At 30.6% G+C, this 19,126-nt stretch overlaps 3 protein-coding genes across 3 annotated transcripts; 1 reads left to right on the top strand and 2 right to left on the bottom strand.

The window, feature by feature from the left end:
• Window positions 1–2,768: 2,768 nt before the first annotated feature.
• LOC114711049 (ethylene-responsive transcription factor ABR1-like) lies at window positions 2,769–3,335 on the bottom strand. The gene has a single exon (XM_028895402.1). It carries the CDS (start codon window positions 3,333–3,335, stop codon window positions 2,769–2,771), a length of 567 nt encoding a protein of 188 aa, XP_028751235.1.
• Window positions 3,336–9,597: 6,262 nt separating this feature from the next.
• Window positions 9,598–10,290, bottom strand: LOC114711048 (ethylene-responsive transcription factor 1-like). The gene has a single exon (XM_028895401.1). It carries the CDS (start codon window positions 10,288–10,290, stop codon window positions 9,598–9,600), a length of 693 nt encoding a protein of 230 aa, XP_028751234.1.
• Window positions 10,291–12,395: 2,105 nt separating this feature from the next.
• Window positions 12,396–15,781, top strand: LOC114711047 (50S ribosomal protein L18, chloroplastic-like). Its single transcript, XM_028895400.1, has 2 exons — window positions 12,396–12,414; window positions 15,420–15,781. Exons 1-2 carry the CDS (start codon window positions 12,396–12,398, stop codon window positions 15,779–15,781), a joined length of 381 nt encoding a protein of 126 aa, XP_028751233.1.
• The last annotated feature ends 3,345 nt before the right edge of the window (window positions 15,782–19,126 follow it).

Below are 19,126 nucleotides of genomic sequence, written 5' to 3'. Positions count from 1 at the left end.
AGTTCAGTGTTTATCAGGTTTAATTGAACTGTGGATTACTTAAATTGTTGATTATTAAATTTAGTTGAATAAGGATTGAAAACTTTAGTTATCTTAGTGTTAAATTCGAGTTTTAGTATTGAATTTTAGTTGGATTTTAGTTTAAAGAAAATTGTGCTTTAGTTTGAATTGGTTCTGCATTCTTTTGGTCTGTTTTGCTAGCCGGAATTAGTTTGTTTGGTTTGGTATTACAAGGAGGTTGTATATAAATTAAAAAAAATTATATACAAAAAAAATTGAAAATTTCACAGTGGTTTTCATTGTGGTTAAATATATAACTGTCGTGAAAGTAAGCCCCATAAACGCTGTTTATTGAATACTTTCCACGGCAATTATTTTCTAGTAACTACAATGAAATTAGTAGTCCCCGTGAAAGCCTATTATTTTTATATTGACAATATTCACTATGCTTCTAAAATCATCGTGAAAAGTTCTTTTTAACTGCCATAAAAGATTTTTTTTTTTAAGGAGTAGCAGAAAATTTTGTCATTACTCCGGAATTTTTTCTCATATATTTGTTAAAGTTATGTCCTTATCTTCTTTCCTTAGGATTTTTAGCAATTCTATTTGTACTTTAGCTTGTTGTGCTATGTAAAACTTTTGACTTCGTAATGTCATTTTCCCTTATTCCCAAAAAAAAAAGTGATGCTCACATTTAGAGAATACCAAATTAATGTGCGGATTACATGGCGAAAGATGCTCAACATGTTGGATATATCACATGTTCATAATTAATTATGCATGTCTACTTACACAAACATATATAGTTTTCCCGATCTTATATAAAAGATACAATTAATTAATGAAATTATCTATATATAAGATCAGAGGGAGTATATTTTAACAGTGGGAGGAAAAGTTGCGAGGAAAGCAAACATGGGGATAAATTAAAATATGGAGAATTAGAGTTTTTTTCTTATTTAAATGAGAGGAAAAAAAGTTTGAGTAGAAAAATGAGGAGCGTGACCCACCACATTCCCTCCAATAATTTTCTCTCCATATATGAAGAGATTTTGAAAATAAGAAAATTCTCCTCCCTAAAACCCGAGCCAATGCAATTACAGTACTCATAGTGGTGGGAAATATGGAAGAAATTAAAATAGGGGAGAATTAATCCTTTCAAATAACACTAATATAATCATGCATGATAAAAGACCATATTATTATCACTAAGGACCTCAGCTTCGGGATGATGACAATAAAAGGAGTAAGAAGATCGTGCTTGGCTATCAGTGAAAATAAAATAAAATTGATATTCTTAGCATTTCAATCACTACAATAGCTAGTGAATTTTCATTTACTGTCAGTTCACATGTCTTAAGAAAGCATGAAAATTCTCTTACTCTAACAAATATTTAGACTCTCATTTGTACTTATAACTACTACATAGTTTTACTTTAGATAAAGGTGATGAAAACAAAAACCTTGATATTTTTATCACTGAAGAAGAGCCCATCTCTAGTGAAGAATAATCAAATATTGTTGATCTTAATGATGATGTAGATGAAGATAATCACCATGTTGATATTGTCAATCTTTGATTGCTTAGTTCTTATCTTTCTGCTTTTCTTATGTTATGTGGGTTTTTTTTTTTTAAGTTTGGATAATAATTCATTAGTGTTTGATGTTTTTCTCTCTACATCATTAATTTATTTTGTTAATATTATAATTTGAATAAAAATTTTTAGAAGTTTTTATTGTTTTGTTTTTTTATTTCAAAATAATTAAAAATAATTTTAATTTTAAAAAATAACATAAAAAAATCAGTCTTTTTAGACCTTACATCCACACATCTGAGGGCTAATAATATAATAATTTTAAAGTATGTACATTTTAAAGGGTTGGCCCTCTGTTAGGCCTTGGCGCTTCAAGGGCTGGCTCTTTAGCCCAACCTTGGTAGCACTATGTTAAAAGTCTCTTTTAGTTGTGACTTTTAATGTCACTAATCGAAATATCACTTTTAGCAATAACTTTTAAGAATTACCGGTAAAAATCTAATTAAAAGTTTGATTTCGTCAAGCTTTCGGTAGCAAATGAAAGTCACCACTATAAGATTGAGTATGGTTTGCAACATGACTGACTATCTATAGAGTTGCCGCTAAAAGATCATTGAAAGGGTTTTCTTTTGGCTTATTGATAACTTTAACTATGTATAATCTAAATTTAAATTTACATGAATTAATGTATAAACATATTTTCTCTCCATGAATCAACATTTATACCTCCATTTACAAAAAAAACTCCCATCACGGTTATTTTTATTTTTTCTGGGTAAAATGTGAATTTCATTTCATGATTCATCAATACAATGATATACCAGAGCAAATGCTCAATAATCATAATTCCATATCATATTCCCTGATTAATATAGTAATCCCTAACATTAACACTCCATTTAATTTCTTTCCCAAGGCCCTTGAACCAAGGCACACTTTAACAAGATATAACCAAAGGGAGAGAGAAACCAACTATTGTATTTAATTAAAATATATTGCACAGAATTTATTGATTTACAAAATATTGAACCGTTTTTTTTTTTTTCGCACTCAAATTCTGCCTTATGCCTTTCTTTGCATGAAGCAAAGAAAGAAAGGAGCAGAAAAGAAACATAATAATGATAACAGAGAGGAGAGAAATAAAACAGACCTAAGAATATTCATTCACACGATTTCAAGCTTCTGAAATGGCTTCTACACACACACACACACACACACATCTGTTTCTATAACTTATTCTGTAGACCAGCCTACTGGCTTTCCTTCCAGAAGGCGGCGCCGTTTCTGTCCGGCGACTACTCTTGCCGGCTCCGGCAGTGGTTCTGACCCAATAAGGTGTGGAAAATTGAGCTTAGCTTTCCTACCCTTCATCTTGAAAGCAGCTCTATCATAAGCCAAAGCTGCATCCTCCTCCCTCTCATAAGTTCCCAGCCATGTCCTCGCACCATTCCTGTTCGGGTCCCGAATCTCCGCCGCAAACTTCCCCCATGGCCGCCGCCTCACGCCTCTGTAATTCCTCCATCTAGGTGGCGCGTTCTTTTCACCCGCCACAGATCCTGGGTTACTACCACCAGCCATATCATAACCACCTGGCCGAGCCATAATTTTGTGATCATTAATCCCGGCGGAAAACACCGTATCACTGGAGCTACTAACACCCTGCAGCTCCGGCAAAGCAGCGTCATAGCTCAGATTCCTAGTATGGTTGTCCATGAAGAAGCCATTCGAGAGAGCCATGAAGGAAGGGTCATCTGTAAGGTATTGTTCAACTGATTCAACAGGAGAAAAATTAGGGTTCATTTTGGGAAGCTATAATATTTAAAATTTGGTGTGAGCATATAGAAGCACAAGATCAGTGAACATGGGTTATGCGTATATATGTACAATGACTTTAGTTTAAGGCGATTGATGATATTATTTTATTCTTGAGTTTTATTTGTTGTTTCTGTGAAACTTCACTTGTTAATTAATTTGGGGTGGTTGTCATGGAGCGTGATTGGTTAATTTATTCAAACAAATATTATTTATTTGCGAGCATAAAGGCTTGGTTATTGTATTCCATGATGGCTACTTTATGTAAAATATTAAAACATTATTCATTAATTAAACTTCTCAGTGATCAATCAGTTATTGCTTTGTTGTGAGCAGCATGACAGAAACAACCCCAGTCAAAAATTTGGAAGGTCATTATTCTCTCATCCAAAAAAAAATCATTATTCAAAGACTTATGCCACGTTTGACAAATAAAATGACAAGTCAGGTCAAAAAATAAAAAGAACTCGTTCTAATACATTATTTGAAATTGTAGTCTTTTTATCTTATGGTAGAAATTTTGATGTTGTTGGGTAAATGAATCATAATGTTATGGGTGTGACTTATTTCTTGGAGAAGCCAGGAATAATTAAATTTCAAATATTTTGTCCTATTATTTAATCCCATTTTTGCCTGGGTCTTTTTTTAAACTGTGTGTCGGTCTATCATTAAAAAAAAAAACAGAGAGACTTAACTATTTTCTTAAATGTAGCCACGTGTAGGGGACCAACTGAAAAAGATAGTGGCAGGAGAATGTTTGGCATATATAAAATATATATCTGCAAAAAAAAAAATTAATGGAACACCCAGCTGCAAAATTTAAAAATTAAATCGTGATTATCACATTGTGGTCAAAAAATGATGATTAACCTTTAATAATAGATCATGACGCTTGACACCCTGAAAAGAGAAACATTTAAATTTTTTTTCAAACGGACTAATTGCAACAAATGTCCTAGATCTTCATCTTGTAAGCTCTGGCCCCCCTGCTGTGGAGCTCCAATTATTTAAGAAAATGAGAAATTTCTTCTGCTTTTTCCTCCTTTTGTTATTATTGGGGTTATTAAAGGTATATTTCCCCCAAAATTCCTTAAACTCAGTTTTTTATAACACAAAGGTAAACCGCTCCTAGTGAAATCATCAAACTGTCTCTTTAAAGTTATCAACATAATGACTAGAGAGGTTGGGTCTAATAGAAGGAGCTAATCCCTCACAACATGACAAACCAATATTTAAATCTCTACTAGAAAAAGTGTTCGCATTTAATAGCTAATAATGTCTCAAATAGAATTGCTTTCAATAGGAGGATATTTATGCATAACAAAAAAAAAATACCAACATAGTATTGATTTTGGTGGAAGGAGTTTTGATTATCTAAGCATGAACTCTAGAATTCGATTTAGTGTAAATACAAAAAAATGCTTTTAAAAAAATTATCTCTGATTAAGCTCAATAATACTTGAATTTAACTCGGCCAGATAGTTATGTAAAAGAAAATGATCGCTAAAGTTAATGGTGTATGGGTTGGTGTAAATAATAATTTTGACACTTGAGATACAACATTACTCATTGTGTATTTTGCGGTGACTAATGTTACCTGAAAAACATTTTAGATGCAAAATATTCTTTTACCCTTTTCTTATTGCGGCTTTTGCAGTACTAAGCTGTGATATATAACCTTCTGACAGCAAGAAATTTGCGCGAGGAAATAACAACTTGATATTTCTTTTCTTTTTCAGAAAAAAACAATTTATCCAAACCAGTAAAACGATTACAAGTAAATAGATAGGCAATTTATTCAAATTTCGAAGAGTTTGAACTTGATTGATATTTTTAAAATATTTTTTATAATGCTGGAAAAAAAAGACACGCAACCCTTTAATTTTCTTTTCAATTAAGTTATAATAATATACTATAAAAATATAAATAATTGTATTGATTACAACTCATAAGTAAGAAAGCTTATTTTAAAATGAGGCACACTGTAATTATATTCTCTTCTCTTTTTTTGAGGGGGGAAAAAAGAACACTCATATTTTCAGTCGTTTTCTAAAATTAGCATTCCTTTAAGTTTAGTAAATTAGTGTAGTCTTATCTCTCTCTACATAATTAAAAACACTGAAAAAACAAGTAATTAATACTACTTCTAGAAATGTACGAAGTCTCTTTTATATAAAAAAAAAGATTAAAAAAAATTTCTGAAAAGTCTCGAGGACCCTGATTCCCAAAGCCGCATTGGTAATTCAGTGGCACCGTACCAACTTAGTACTTCGTATCAAAAACCATTGAAGTAACCAAACTTGACTTCAAAGTTCAATAAAGCATTGCTTTTTAGACCAATGTGAACTTAAATAAAAGCACTCACAAATCGTGTAGAAGAGTTCTGACCTAAGCTACTTTATTTTATGTTATGCATGAAAAAACAAAGGTAACAAAAAAAATCAAGGATAATCAATTTTCCTGCTAAAATTTTAAATTAATGTTATCTTCCAGAAAAATGAGATATTTGTTGATTATTCTTTTGCTGTTGATCATCATCAAAATTCAATACCATTGCATATCTTATCATATTTTACAGATATTTGATCACATAATAACTCAATAACATATGTTTTGTAAATAATTTTTATAATGACTAAACAACTTTAAAAAAAAAAACTACATCAAGTTCTTAATACAAGACCCAATTGATTAATTTGGAGGAATCAAAAAATTACTTAATTATAATATAAGTTACATGATCTTTCTAAAATACTTATATGTAGCATTAGCCTATATATCAATTTATAAATAAGACAAATTAGTTTTTAAAAAATGATAAATATAAAACTCTAAAGTAATTTAGTTAGTTTTTTTAATTTTCTCAAATTAGTTAATTGGATCTTATATTAAATATTGGAGGTAGTATATCATATTTTCCATGCATACATGCATCAAACGTCTTTTTTAAATCTTACATTAAATGTTTTGTTGACCACAGTCCACAACTACTATTCTAACGAAATGTTGAAGACATTGATCTTAGAGTACATAAAATGTAAAACATAAGATTTATTGAGATCTTTGACGAAATTCCAAAGCATCTATCGATGGCTCATCTATATATATTATACTCCTCCTATCTAATTATTAAGTTAATTTTGGTCCTAAATATAATACTTATTTCTCATTTTTATTTTTATTTTTTAAATTACTTCTATGGATAATCCCTTAACCATAATCAAGTAAGTGAGAGAAGGAGGATATTAAAAAAGATGATTATGGTATTTTAGAAAAAACATGTCATGTTTCTTACAATTATAACTAACTTACATAACTTCTTTAATCTAATTAAATTAGTTAAATAGGTCTTATATTAAGGATCGGAAGAATATTATATAATTATATATTGAAAGTAAGTTGAACATTGACCATACCTGCATAAACTTTCCATGGCTCGTGGGGGACATCATAAATATATATATTATTATAATTAAATAGACTAAGATTGAATGCTTTTCAGTCTGAATGCAAATTAAAATATGTAATTTGGAAATTAAACTGTTTTACCATTGTGTTGTTCAACTAAGGCCCACCGTGTAATTGACTTGATTAAAGTGTTTGAAAGCTAAAGGTGCACTAGTTAGTACTCCCTCCGTTCCTTATTATAAGAGACGAATAATCGAAGTACGTTGATAAAAAAAATAGTTAAAATTAGTTAAGAACAATTAATGTGTAAAAAGTATAATTTGTTTTCCAAAAATACCCTCATTAATAAGGAGAGAGAGCATGAGAGAGAACAATTAAATTATTAAAAGAAAGAGAAGTGGGAGGGAGAGAGAGTGTGAGTTGGAGACAATAAATATAAGTAAAATAGAAAATCAATACAAAAAAGTAGAAACAACTTTTAAGTGTCTCTTATATATAGGAATATGCTATAAGAATCAAATGTCTCTTATAATAAGGAACGGAGGGAGTAGTAATTAGTGCTGGTAATTAGAGCTGAATCTTCAACAACGAACATATACAAATAAAAAAAATAACAGAAATACTTTATTCAATTCTAAATATGAGAGTTAGAAAATCTAAAAATTAAAAAAATTAGTTAAGTTATACTTGTTACCAATATGTTTTGATATCTTTAAAAGACTACATTGGATCATTATTTTCTTATGTAAACCTTTAATATATATTATCGAAATGGATAGTTTAAAACAAATTTATATTATAAATTTCAAAGACAAAATGAATTGAAATATTATATTTAGAATAAAAATAAAATCTTCAACTAGGTTTTATATTTTAGAGAATCTCAAAAAAAAATCTTTAAAATTTAAAATTTTAATTCAGTCTTGTTTACTATACTTTAATAACAATTGACAATATTTAAAAATCAAATGACAATACATTTTTGTAGTCGTTTCTAATTTGAGATTTTAACATTTAAAATTTTTTTTTTGAATTTTCCCTTTATATTTAGAACTAGAGTGAGTAGTAATTAAGTAGATATTCAACGAATTTTTTCTAAAAGAATAAAACGTTGTTTAACTCTTATAACCACATGCTGCTAGCTAATCATATGCTTATTTGATCCTGAAATTTAAAATATATATAAACATATATATATATCTACATATTCAAAGGGGGGTTTTTTTTTTTTGGTGAGATATTCAAAGGGGGTTTTTGACGGGTAAGTAAATAATTAAACACGCTTCCCCATGTATAGATGTATTGGGCATCATGTGACAAATAAAATGCACGAATCATACCTTGTGAATTTACGTTTGATATTTTATTAGGTACACTTCCATGCATATATTTTGCATTGGAAAATGAAACACACTACTATTTTTTTCACAACAAAATACACTACTCATGATTTATGAATATCCTGAAAAATATATTGCAAATAACACTATTCACGAGGCATAAGTGGGTATAATTCCTGCTAATTATTTAACCTCTAATTGATTATCATTTATGAAATGAGATTAAATCATGTTTAATTTCAGTATAATTATTATTTATTTTTAAAAGAATATTCATGAATTTAATATGGTTTTACTAGCTATTTTGAAATGATTTGAAATATATGTTCTGAATGCTTTAATTTTGATTTGATTCTATCTAGCTCTTTCCTTGCTCAAAACTTTGTCCCCCACATTAAGATTGTGCTTTCTTAATTATAATTTCTTTGCTTTTTTAATTGCTTTTATTGAAGAACTATATTGAAGTATTTCCGGCTTCACGTGTTTGTTTGATTACTGTTTTCTAATGCCAACATCTGAAAAAGCTGTTTGGTTATTTAATATTAAACATATGACATAATAATTAATCCCTTTATTCCCAAAAGATTTGGGAATCATGTTCGTGTGCTCGCATGTTGGCTGCCCTTCAATCAACGATCGATCAGCCAAATTCAAATATGTTATGCTCAATATTGTTTAATTTATTTAAGCACTTTTTTATTTTGTAATATAAATATAAGCCACATCAAATATACATTTAATTGATTATTACGGTATGGGCTAAACTTGACATCACCTGTAGGGCATCTATCATCAAAAGTTCTGAACTCCATAAAATATTAACAGTATAATAATAACAAATATTACCCCCACTAAGTTATGGATAGGACGACATGATTATACTCTTTCAATAATTTAATCTTTAAATAAATTATTGACCAAAAAATTCGTATCTCTTTTACTTTTGATTAAGAAATTAAAGTAAAAAATTTCCATATACTTATGGTTAAATCACCCAATGCAATTTAGAATGTTATAAATGGTATGTATATTTATTTTTTGTTCTTTCCTTCAAATTAAAATTCATGATACTATCACATAGATGAATAGTGGTATTTTGGATGAAAGATTTATTTTTAATGACTTTAGCATCAACCGTGCCTTTTTTTTCTTTCACCAAAAACATCATCATCCATAGCAAAAACTAATCTCTCTCACTTAACAGACTGCCTTTAATTTCAAATATTATTTATTATGTGAACAATGGTAATTAGCTTGATGAGAGGGAATGATTATTAACAGATAGAATAATTTGATAATCAAATATTTGCTTTGAGTAAAATCTTAGTAGTAACGCACCCCAAATATTATTTTATGGCAATTTCAAAACCGCAGCTAGACTTTTGAAAAACCAAACAAAAATCATAATTAGACACCAACAAAAACCACGTAAAATTATTTTTTGGAAGAAAAAGTGTGAAGAGGAAGAGAAATAATAGATCATCATCGGCATTAATGCATTATTATTTCAAGCTTCTGACTTGGCTTCTATTTGTTGCTAATTTATTCAACAGACTAGTCAGCCTCTTCTTCCTACTACTTGATCCTTGAGATCCACGGTTATCCTCAGATGCACAAACTGACGGCGATGAAGATTCCGGCGAGTGGCACTGCGGCTTCTTCTCGCTGACTACTCTTTCCGGCACCTCTGGCGGCGATTCGGACCCAATGAGATGTGGAAAATTGAGCTTGGCTTTTCTACCCCTTATCTTAAAAGCAGCTCTATCATAAGCCAATGCTGCATCCTCTTCCGTCTCATATGTCCCTAACCACGTTCTTGCTCCGTTCCTGTTCGGGTCCCGGATCTCAGCGGCGAACTTTCCCCACGGCCGACGCCTCACACCTCTGTAATTCCTCCATCTAGTCGGCGCGTTCCTTTCACGCGCCAAAGAATCTGCATTACTACTGACATTGTTATCAGCCCTGTGACAGCCTGCTGATAGTTTCACGGTGTCTTCATGCTCGCCGGAAAACACCGTGCCACTGGAGTTGCTCGGAGCCTGCTCAAGCGAAGCAGTACTGTCGCAGTTAGGGTTTGAAGTAGCAGAGCTTGACGTGAAGAAGACGTTATTCATCATGAGGGAAGTGAAAGATGAAGGATCATGATGATCGTATTGCTGAACTGATTCGAAAGAAGAAAGATTGTTAGGGATCATTTTTAGAAGCTAAGTTTATGCTGTGAGAGAACAGAAGCACAGAGGTGACCAATACTGAAACATGACTTGTTTATATGTATAATGACGTTCGTTTGAAGGGATTGATGATATATTATTTTATTCTTGAGTTTTTGTTTTCTGACCATAATATTATTGAATTTGTTGTTTCCATGAAACTTCAAGTATGAGTGGGTTTTAGGTTAATATAGAGTGGTTGTCCTCGCGCGTGATTAGTTTGTATACAAAGAATTATATATATATATATATATATATAATAGATACATACTATATATGTATATATGATATGATATGATAGCTTCTCTTGTATAACATTTATTTAAGAGCTCTTTGATCATTTGCTTCCGTTTTCTTTTCTTTTCTTCTCTCTCTCTCTCTCTGCAATGTTAAATATTCTAACACAAGTAATTGATAAAAAATTCATTATTATTCAAACGAAAAATTAATCTTTTAGACCTTCAATTTTTAACTTATTTAATTCAGTCCTTTAACTATGATTCAGTACGACTTAGTCCTGAATTTTTTACTGGCCTGTGACTCAACTCCTTATTTTTTCATATTTTTATATGATTATCCTTATCATCTATAACTCATCATATGTGACAAAGATTTGTTTCCAGCTCAGCTCCACGTGGCGTTGCTGTGTCGTCTTTCTTGGAAACGCATGCCGGCCAGTTCACCTCTTCTGATGCTTCCCCACTAGGCGTTTTTCCGTTCAGCTTTCCCTCCAACTTTGCAGCCCAACCGACAGCGTCTTCCAGTCAGAAATAGCCATAGAATTTGATGATATAGTATTATTTTGTAGCTTGTTCACTATTTGGGTGACCCTGCTACTGTAAACTCACACGGATTCCCTTTAACTTGAAACCATCATAAAACGCCAAAGGAGAACAGGAAAACGATGAAGAAGCTAGCTAGCACTTTTGCTGCCTTTTTGTTGTTGTTATTTTTCTTTTCCAATTAGATTTTCCTGAAAATCATACAGAAACTTATCACGATTTTGGGGAGAAGTGACATTTGGCTGGTGCCTTGGTGGTAAAATTTTGAATAAAAAATATCTCTTTAGCCCAAAGTTTAATGTACTTAATTTAAGGATCATAATACAATTAAAGTTGCTAGGCAAAGCAGAGCAAGGAGTGACTATTGCCGATTGGGAAATGGTGTCGGTGGTGCTGCAGAATTGAAGGGAAAGCTGAAAAGGGAGCGACAGAAGCAAAACGATATAGTATTCCCGATCGGTTGCATTAACCAAGATATCCCGAAATCTAAATACGACCTCCGATCCTTAATATAAGAGTTAGTTGATTAGTTTAAATAGATTAAAAAAATTAGTTAAGTTAGTTATTTGTAATAAATAAGTATTGTCTTTTTTAAAATATTTTTACTAATCATATATATTAACTAGAACTATCATTTGATGAAATATTTACCATATGCAACTACTCCAAAAGCTACCTTAAGACAAATGGATAAATATGAGAGATAAAGTGAATTAGAATATTATATTTATGATTAAATTAAAATTCAAACTAACTTTTATATTAAGGACCGGACATATTATTATATATAATTCCATTTTTGGTGTCGGCTTATTTTCTTTTGAAAAAAATGGGGCCATAAATTTTTCCCCAGTTTTTTAAGTGAGAGCCACATGGAACCACGTAGAGGGGACAACTGTAAATGGATAATGACATTAGAATATTGAGCGTCAAATTCTTGATCAGAAGAAATATTCGAACACCCATGACGTACGGAACATTATATATTTATATACTATTTTTTATGCTTGATATAAAAATTAGTTGATTAATTTGAACAGATTAAATAAATTTATTAAGTTAGTTATTTGTAATAAATATATGTTGTCTTTTATAAAATACTTATGCTAATCAGATGTATTAGATAGAACTACCATTACTATAAGAACCAGCTTGGAAAAAAAAGGATAAATATAAAGATAAAATTGAAATTTTATATTTAGGATTAAACTGAAAATCAGACTGGTTTTTATATTAAATACTGAAAGTACTATCATGATTATCAATACCTTTATTAAAAAAATTAAATGACGATTAACATAAACATTAATGGACGATGGGACTTTGGGTAATTAAAAAATCCAAAAAAAAAACAGAAAAAGAGGAAAAGACGCATTTTCAATTATATACTCTTATTATGTGGCAAAAAATGTTCAGCACGTGGTCTAATTAATAAGCCTTCGACTATTAGAAACTTCTACGAACCTATACAAGACAGTACATAGTGTCTAGTGGATGACCAAGAGTCAAAAGTTTGTAAATTGTTAATGGGAGAATTACAATCACGTCCCAAAAAAAATAATTATTAAAAAGTCCGAATAATAACCTAAACAGTTTGTAATAATAAGTTCTAGAATGAAAAATGATAATTTCTATGACTTGTTTTGTAATTTTTTTCTTTCTTGGGACTTGATTGTAATTTTGTCGTAGTTAACTGGCTTTTGTGAATTATTAATAGCTAATTATGTGTTGTGATTGGCTTATACAAGGAGTTTTGTAAGTTAATTTGTAAAAATGTTGCTTGAAATTGTTAATACACACATATATTATCTCCCGTCCTTGCTGTAAAAGAATCAGTTGACCAATTTGAGTAGATTAAAAAAATTAATTAAGTTAGTTATTTGCCTTAGAATATATTTGCTAATCATGTGTATAGCTAAAACTATTATTTGATGCAAACATTTAACATATGCAACTACCATAAGGATTACTTTAAAAAAATAGATAAATTTGAGAAACAAAATGGACTAGAATCTTATATTTAAAACCAAATTGAACATTAAACTAGCTTTTATATTAAGAATCGGAGGTAGTAGTTAATATATTTTCGGAGAATTATAATGAAATCCCAAGAAAGAAAACTAATTACAAAATAAATCCCAGAAGTTATTATTTTCTACCCTGAAACTTCTTATTATAAGCTGTTTAAGCTGTTATTAAAACTTTTTTGTAATTATTTTTTTGTCCTTGAGATCTTATTGTAATTCTCTCATATATTTTTGTGAATATCTAAAGCGCTGTTGTTAATAACTAATCTGTTAGCAAATTGTCCAGTTACCGGTTTGACCACCCATTGAAGTGGCTTTTTTGTTTTTTTTTTAAAGCAAAAAAAAAGGGAGGGACTATATAGTAAAAGAAGAACATTCACAGATCTGAAATTGGTTCCTTTAGACAGATTTGGGAATTGTTTAACTTAATTAGTGACCCAATTCAAATTTGAGCATTTTGATTGCATTTAAAAGAAAATTTCCGCTTTTTCTAATCGATACTTGTACAAATTTTTTTTTTCCCCCTTACACACACACAATAACTCAACAACATTTTTTTCTCTAAATAGTAGATATATTTTTAGGAAAATAGTAAAAGTAATGAAAACGAGCTTCAAGATCCTTAAGGAAGAATTATAAAGCATGAGTCACACATATATATATATAAACTATAAAATAATTTGACCATGACTATATGTTTTCCCTTGGCTTGTTGTGAGCATTCACATATAAGGGTCGTTGAACTAACACTCAGCTTGCGTTTGACTAAGCTGGTTTGTGTTGAGACTTCAACAAACGAACATATATAAATAGCATAAAAAAATAGAAAATGTCACGAAATAATAAGTAACTTGAACTAAATACTAACTCAACCAAGCTTGATTCTTTAAATGGATTTATTTTTTTATTTATCATGATGATATCATCAAAAGGAATAAACGTTATGGCCAAAAAGGGTAAAGAAAGAATCAATAACCTTAATTGCTATATATTGACTAGATATTAAGCACGTTTAGGTTTTTCGATCTTGAAATCAACATCAATATTATAATGATTAATCTTAAACAATATAATTGTCCATTCCCCGCTATTAGTTAATTACATCACATGTAAAATATGCCGGTTAATTTATTACTAATTATTTGTTTATTTTTGTTGCTTTATTGAAGTCTTTTCAACCTACACGTGGATGTAGGCGGGCGAGACGGGAGATGGCTGTTTTCTAAAGCCAAATTCTGAAAGGATGTCTCTTAATTTCCAAGGATGATATCTCTAAAAGATTCGGTGATTTGGATGTCATAATTAATGCTTGTTGGCCTTGTGATCAGTGTTACATTTTTTTTTTTTGGGTGCCATGGCCGATGTTAGATCAAGCCAATAAATTACTCTTTTGGTCGCTGATTATAAGAAACTACGATCAAGATTACACATTTTAAATATTAATTAAATTTAGTTAAAAGCAATAAATATACAATATATAATATACACATTTTTTAATTATATTTTTATTGTAAAAAGTGTACATGAGAGATAATGATAAAATTTATTACAGAGATAATAAGTAATATATATTTAATGAAGCTGAAAGTAAAAAGATTAATTTGATATTTCAGACAAAGATAATTTGTTTTTTTATATTTAGAAACAGCGCTATGAGAGAGAGATTGTTTCTTATAAAAAGAAATGGAATTTGTATCTCTTTTTCTTTATTATATTGTATTAATTTTGTTTTAGATATAGCACGCATTGTTCTAATTATTTCGAAATCGATATGTAGATCTCTCTTCAAACTCACTGTTTCTTTTAACTTTTAAACAAACTCAATGTTATATTCTAACTTCTCTTTTATTTTGAAACCCAAAGTTATTTTGTTGATTAATCTTCGTATGTTAGTTGGTTTGACCTTGACATTTTACTCTCCGTGGTATGTTTCACCGCCATCGCTTGGCAGGATAAGGGTTCAGTGTAGATTTCTTCCTTAGAGTCCTCCATTGGCTTCTGAGCTTTTCACTCTTGTTCCCTTTTGAATACAACTACATAATATGGAACTCGTGAATGTTCCTGCGCTTCGAATTACAAATTCTGCAGTCTTCGGAGTACAATTAAAGCTTTTTGTTTCCTCTCTTTCGCTGAGAAGAAGAAAGTTTTTCACAACTTACCCTTCCTAATTGGTATTTTATGTTGTGAGGTTGGAGTTTAGGTTTCTTATATGATTATCGGTTCACTGTATTCTGAAATTGAAATATTTCGCACAAGACTTCAGATAATTGTTATTCTGAAGAGATTTTTTTTTTTTGGTGTGCAGCTTTGATCAAGAATCGACTGGTTGTCGAAGCTAGGGCAAATGCTAGAAAAGAAAGTGCCAAAATCCGGAGCACAAGGATGCAGAAGAAGTTTGATGGAACACCTAGAAGACCAAGGCTTTCCGCATTTTGCTCAGAGAAGCAGTTGTATGCAATGCTGGTTGATGACCAAAACAAAAAGTGTCTGTTCTATGGAAGTACATTGCAGAAATCTATCCGACAAGATCCCCCTTGTTCCAATATTGAAGCTCCTCAACGTGTTGGGGAGGAACTTGTCAAAGCCTGCGTTGAACTCAACATAAATGAAATATCGTCCTACGGTCGCAATGGTTTTTGCTCGCGGAGAAAGGATGCAAGCCTTTGAGAATGCAATCTCCAGTTTTGGATTCTTGCCAGGATAGATCTGCGTGGAAGACTATTCTTTTTCAGAAACAAGAGAAACAATCAAATGCAGACAAGGATTTTACTTTGCTAGCGCAAGATTCTGAATTCCTGATCAACTAAGGCACTGCTGTAAGACCAGTAATGCTATATAGTAGTAAATGTTGGGTTTTAAAAGGATAACATAAACATAAAGTGGACGTAGCCGAGATGATGATACTGAGATGGATATACGGTCATACAAGAAAGAATAGGATTCATAATAAACATATCCATGAAAAAGTTAGAGTGGCTGTTATCGATGAGAAAATGGTAGAAAACCATTTGAGATGGTTTGGTAATGTGCAAGAAAGGCCTTTAGATGCGACGGTGAGAAAGGTTGATCAAACAGCATGAAATCCTCTACAAAGAACTAAGGCCAAAGAGAATACTTCATTAAGTTATTAAGCGAAATCTTTCAATAAACAATATATTCAAAGATTTGGTCTTGAATAAAATTCAATGGAGTTGTTGTAGCTTTTATATTAAGGTTTTGTTGTTGTTATTGTTGGGAATTCAAATGTATGGACTCAAATGAAATGATGCCAACCCTTAAGAAAACATTCATTGCATCCTCCCCTCACCAATTTGAGGCGCCCAAAATTTTTTTTCCAAATAAATAGCCGCTAGTGATTATTCTTGGCTTTTTCATTTCATTTCATTCCATTCTTAAAAATTTAAAAAGAAAAAAAGAAAAGTCCCAAACACTGCCTAAAGAAACATTGAGAATAGAAATATGCTTTCCTTAAGGATAGTGAAGAAAAATACAGACGAAATATGCTTTCCTTAAGAACAGTGAAGAATATGTTCTTATTTCAATGAATCCTGATGATGCCTTTGTCGTTAAAGCACTCAATTAAACTAGGTCCTAATTAATTTATAGTTTAGGATCGATCTAGATCATTACTTACAAGAAGAAAGTCATGGGTTTCTTTAGGTAAAAATTTAGGTGATAAAAAAAATGCAATAAATTGGACCTAAACTAAAATGCAAAATTCTAATTCTAAATGCAAGATGCAAATGTCCTAAAATCTATATGAAAATTAAATTAAACTAAATGAAGGCAATGTAATTTTGGAGGGTTTTTTTAAGGAAAAAAATTAATTAGAAAGCAAAGAAAATTAACAAGTAAAAATTGAGAAGTTTCTCTTCGGTAAGGTAGAGGGGACAACTTATGATTTGTAAGGATTTAACCTTCATAATCTTAATCAGTTAATTAGACCAAAGGGAAGTGATAAGAAAGTAGAATTAATAAACTTAATTACCTACTTGAAATAAAGGGAACTCTCAATTTCAAAAAACCCTTAAACTATTAGAGAACTCATAACAATATAAAATTAGTTAATTAAGCTTATTAAAACCAATGAAGATAACTCAAATTAATTCTGAAAATTATGTTTGATATTATCCAATTAAACAATTAGATAATTAACCAACTAATTAAACAATTAAGAGGTAAAAGAACTTAAATTTTGCAATTCAAACCACATTGATAATTAAATCCATAATGAAAACTCAATTATAAATTAAATTAATAATGCAAAGGTTGATAAACATAAAATTTCAGCAAGTGTCTCAACATAAATAAAATCCAAATATCAATTCAATCCAAGTATAAAGATGACAATCTAAAACTAAATTGTCTCACAAAAATATAACTCAAAATTATTTAAAACTAAATAATCGTAAGTCCTCGAATTAAAAAGATAAATGGAATATCACTCCTTTGTGGTCTTTAAGTGCTAGCCCAAGACTCAAGCTTTTTCCATGCTCTTACCAAGTTGTCTCCCTAGCAAGCTCAAGCTTTCATCAAATTGCCTTCTCCTCCAAAATTGTTAAATGCTATGGCCATGAATTGATGAAAGGTGGTGATGATGTGGAGATGGGAACTGGATCGCTTCAAGGAAATAGATGAATATGAGAGGAAGATGGTTATTCAATTGGTGATGGGTTGCGTGACGTGAATGAGGAGAGTATATGGGCACTGCGCAGGAATGGAGAAGTGAATAATTCTCTTGACCGAAAGGGTGAATATGGGATGAAGGAAGTGATTGACAGTGGATGATGCCCGTGGGTGTGAATGGAGAAGGAAAAGTCATGCTAGGCGTGAGTCCTTGCTCTCAAATAAGGAAAATATTTTAATGAGAGAAAAAAAAAATTTTGTAGATCCAAAACTCAACCCATTAGTCATTAATTAACCCACTTAATATTAGCCATTGGATTATGCTTAAATTCCAAGAAACAATCTTGCACCATTGAATTTCCTATATGCTCTTTCTTAACCTACAAGAATTTAAGTGTATCCATTAATGTAGATTATATCCAAATATAATCAAAAATTAAATATCAGATATGCACAAAAATTAGGCAAGAAATTGTAAAACTTTCTAAAAATAATCTTTCTAAAAATATGAAACTTGTTTCTAAAAAAAAGGAAAAATTAATTCCAAGTCAAAAATAGGAAATCAAAAAATATTTATATTTTTAATCCAAAATCTCAATTTTTATGAAAAATCCAAAAATCAACCAATTAATTCAATAATACATAAAAATCCATTTAAGTTCAAAATTATCATTTAAATTCTGAATTAATATGCGATAAAATATATAAAATTAGGCTTTATCAAATCCACCTATGCATCCCTTGAGGAGAAATTAAAGTTGGGTGCCTTCGCCACAATTTTGATTTGAGTAAGATATAAGTAAGAATCTACCTGTACGCGTTCCTGCACGCGCCCGCACACGGATATCTTCAAAGCCGCAGCGTTCAATTTGTGTCTCAGCTTTCATCATCATCATGGGCCAAGTTTTAGACAGGTTTCAGATGTAATGCCCTATACCTTCTTATTCTTTTGGTTCCTTTTTTTTTTTCCAACTTTCATCATCATCATCGTGACGACTGGTAGAAGCGTCACGTGACATTTTATTTTTTTTTATTTTTTTCAAAAATCAAGTTAGCTATGAAATAATAAAGAAAAAATTTTGTCACTAATTTGCGACAGAATTTTTTGTCAATAATTAACAGCAGATTAGCAACGAAAAATTCCACTGCTAATCCATGACTAATTGGCAATGAAATTTCAATTTCGTCACTAATCCAATTAGTGACAAAGGAATTAACGATGGAACAAATTCCGTGGCTAATTGCATTTTTTTTTTAGTAGTGTCTAAAGTTATGCTAAGGGTCAAAGATATATCATACATAGCTTGGTTAGAGTTTCATCCTAATAACGTGTTATAAATAAAGAAGAAATAGAGAAAAAGAGGGGATCAACAAGAGAGAGTATTT

The sequence above is a fragment of the Neltuma alba genome, unplaced genomic scaffold (assembly GCF_004799145.2).
Source record: "Neltuma alba isolate B1F8T4 unplaced genomic scaffold, ASM479914v2 tig00011276_pilon, whole genome shotgun sequence".
Lineage (NCBI taxonomy): Eukaryota > Viridiplantae > Streptophyta > Magnoliopsida > Fabales > Fabaceae > Neltuma > Neltuma alba.
This window is presented reverse-complemented; position numbering and strand designations above follow the sequence as displayed.

Coding starts and splice junctions, on each gene's coding strand:
- LOC114711049 (XM_028895402.1), bottom strand. CDS start 3,335: ATGAACCCTAATTTTTCTCCTGTTGAATCAGTTGAACAATACCTTACA.
- LOC114711048 (XM_028895401.1), bottom strand. CDS start 10,290: ATGATCCCTAACAATCTTTCTTCTTTCGAATCAGTTCAGCAATACGAT.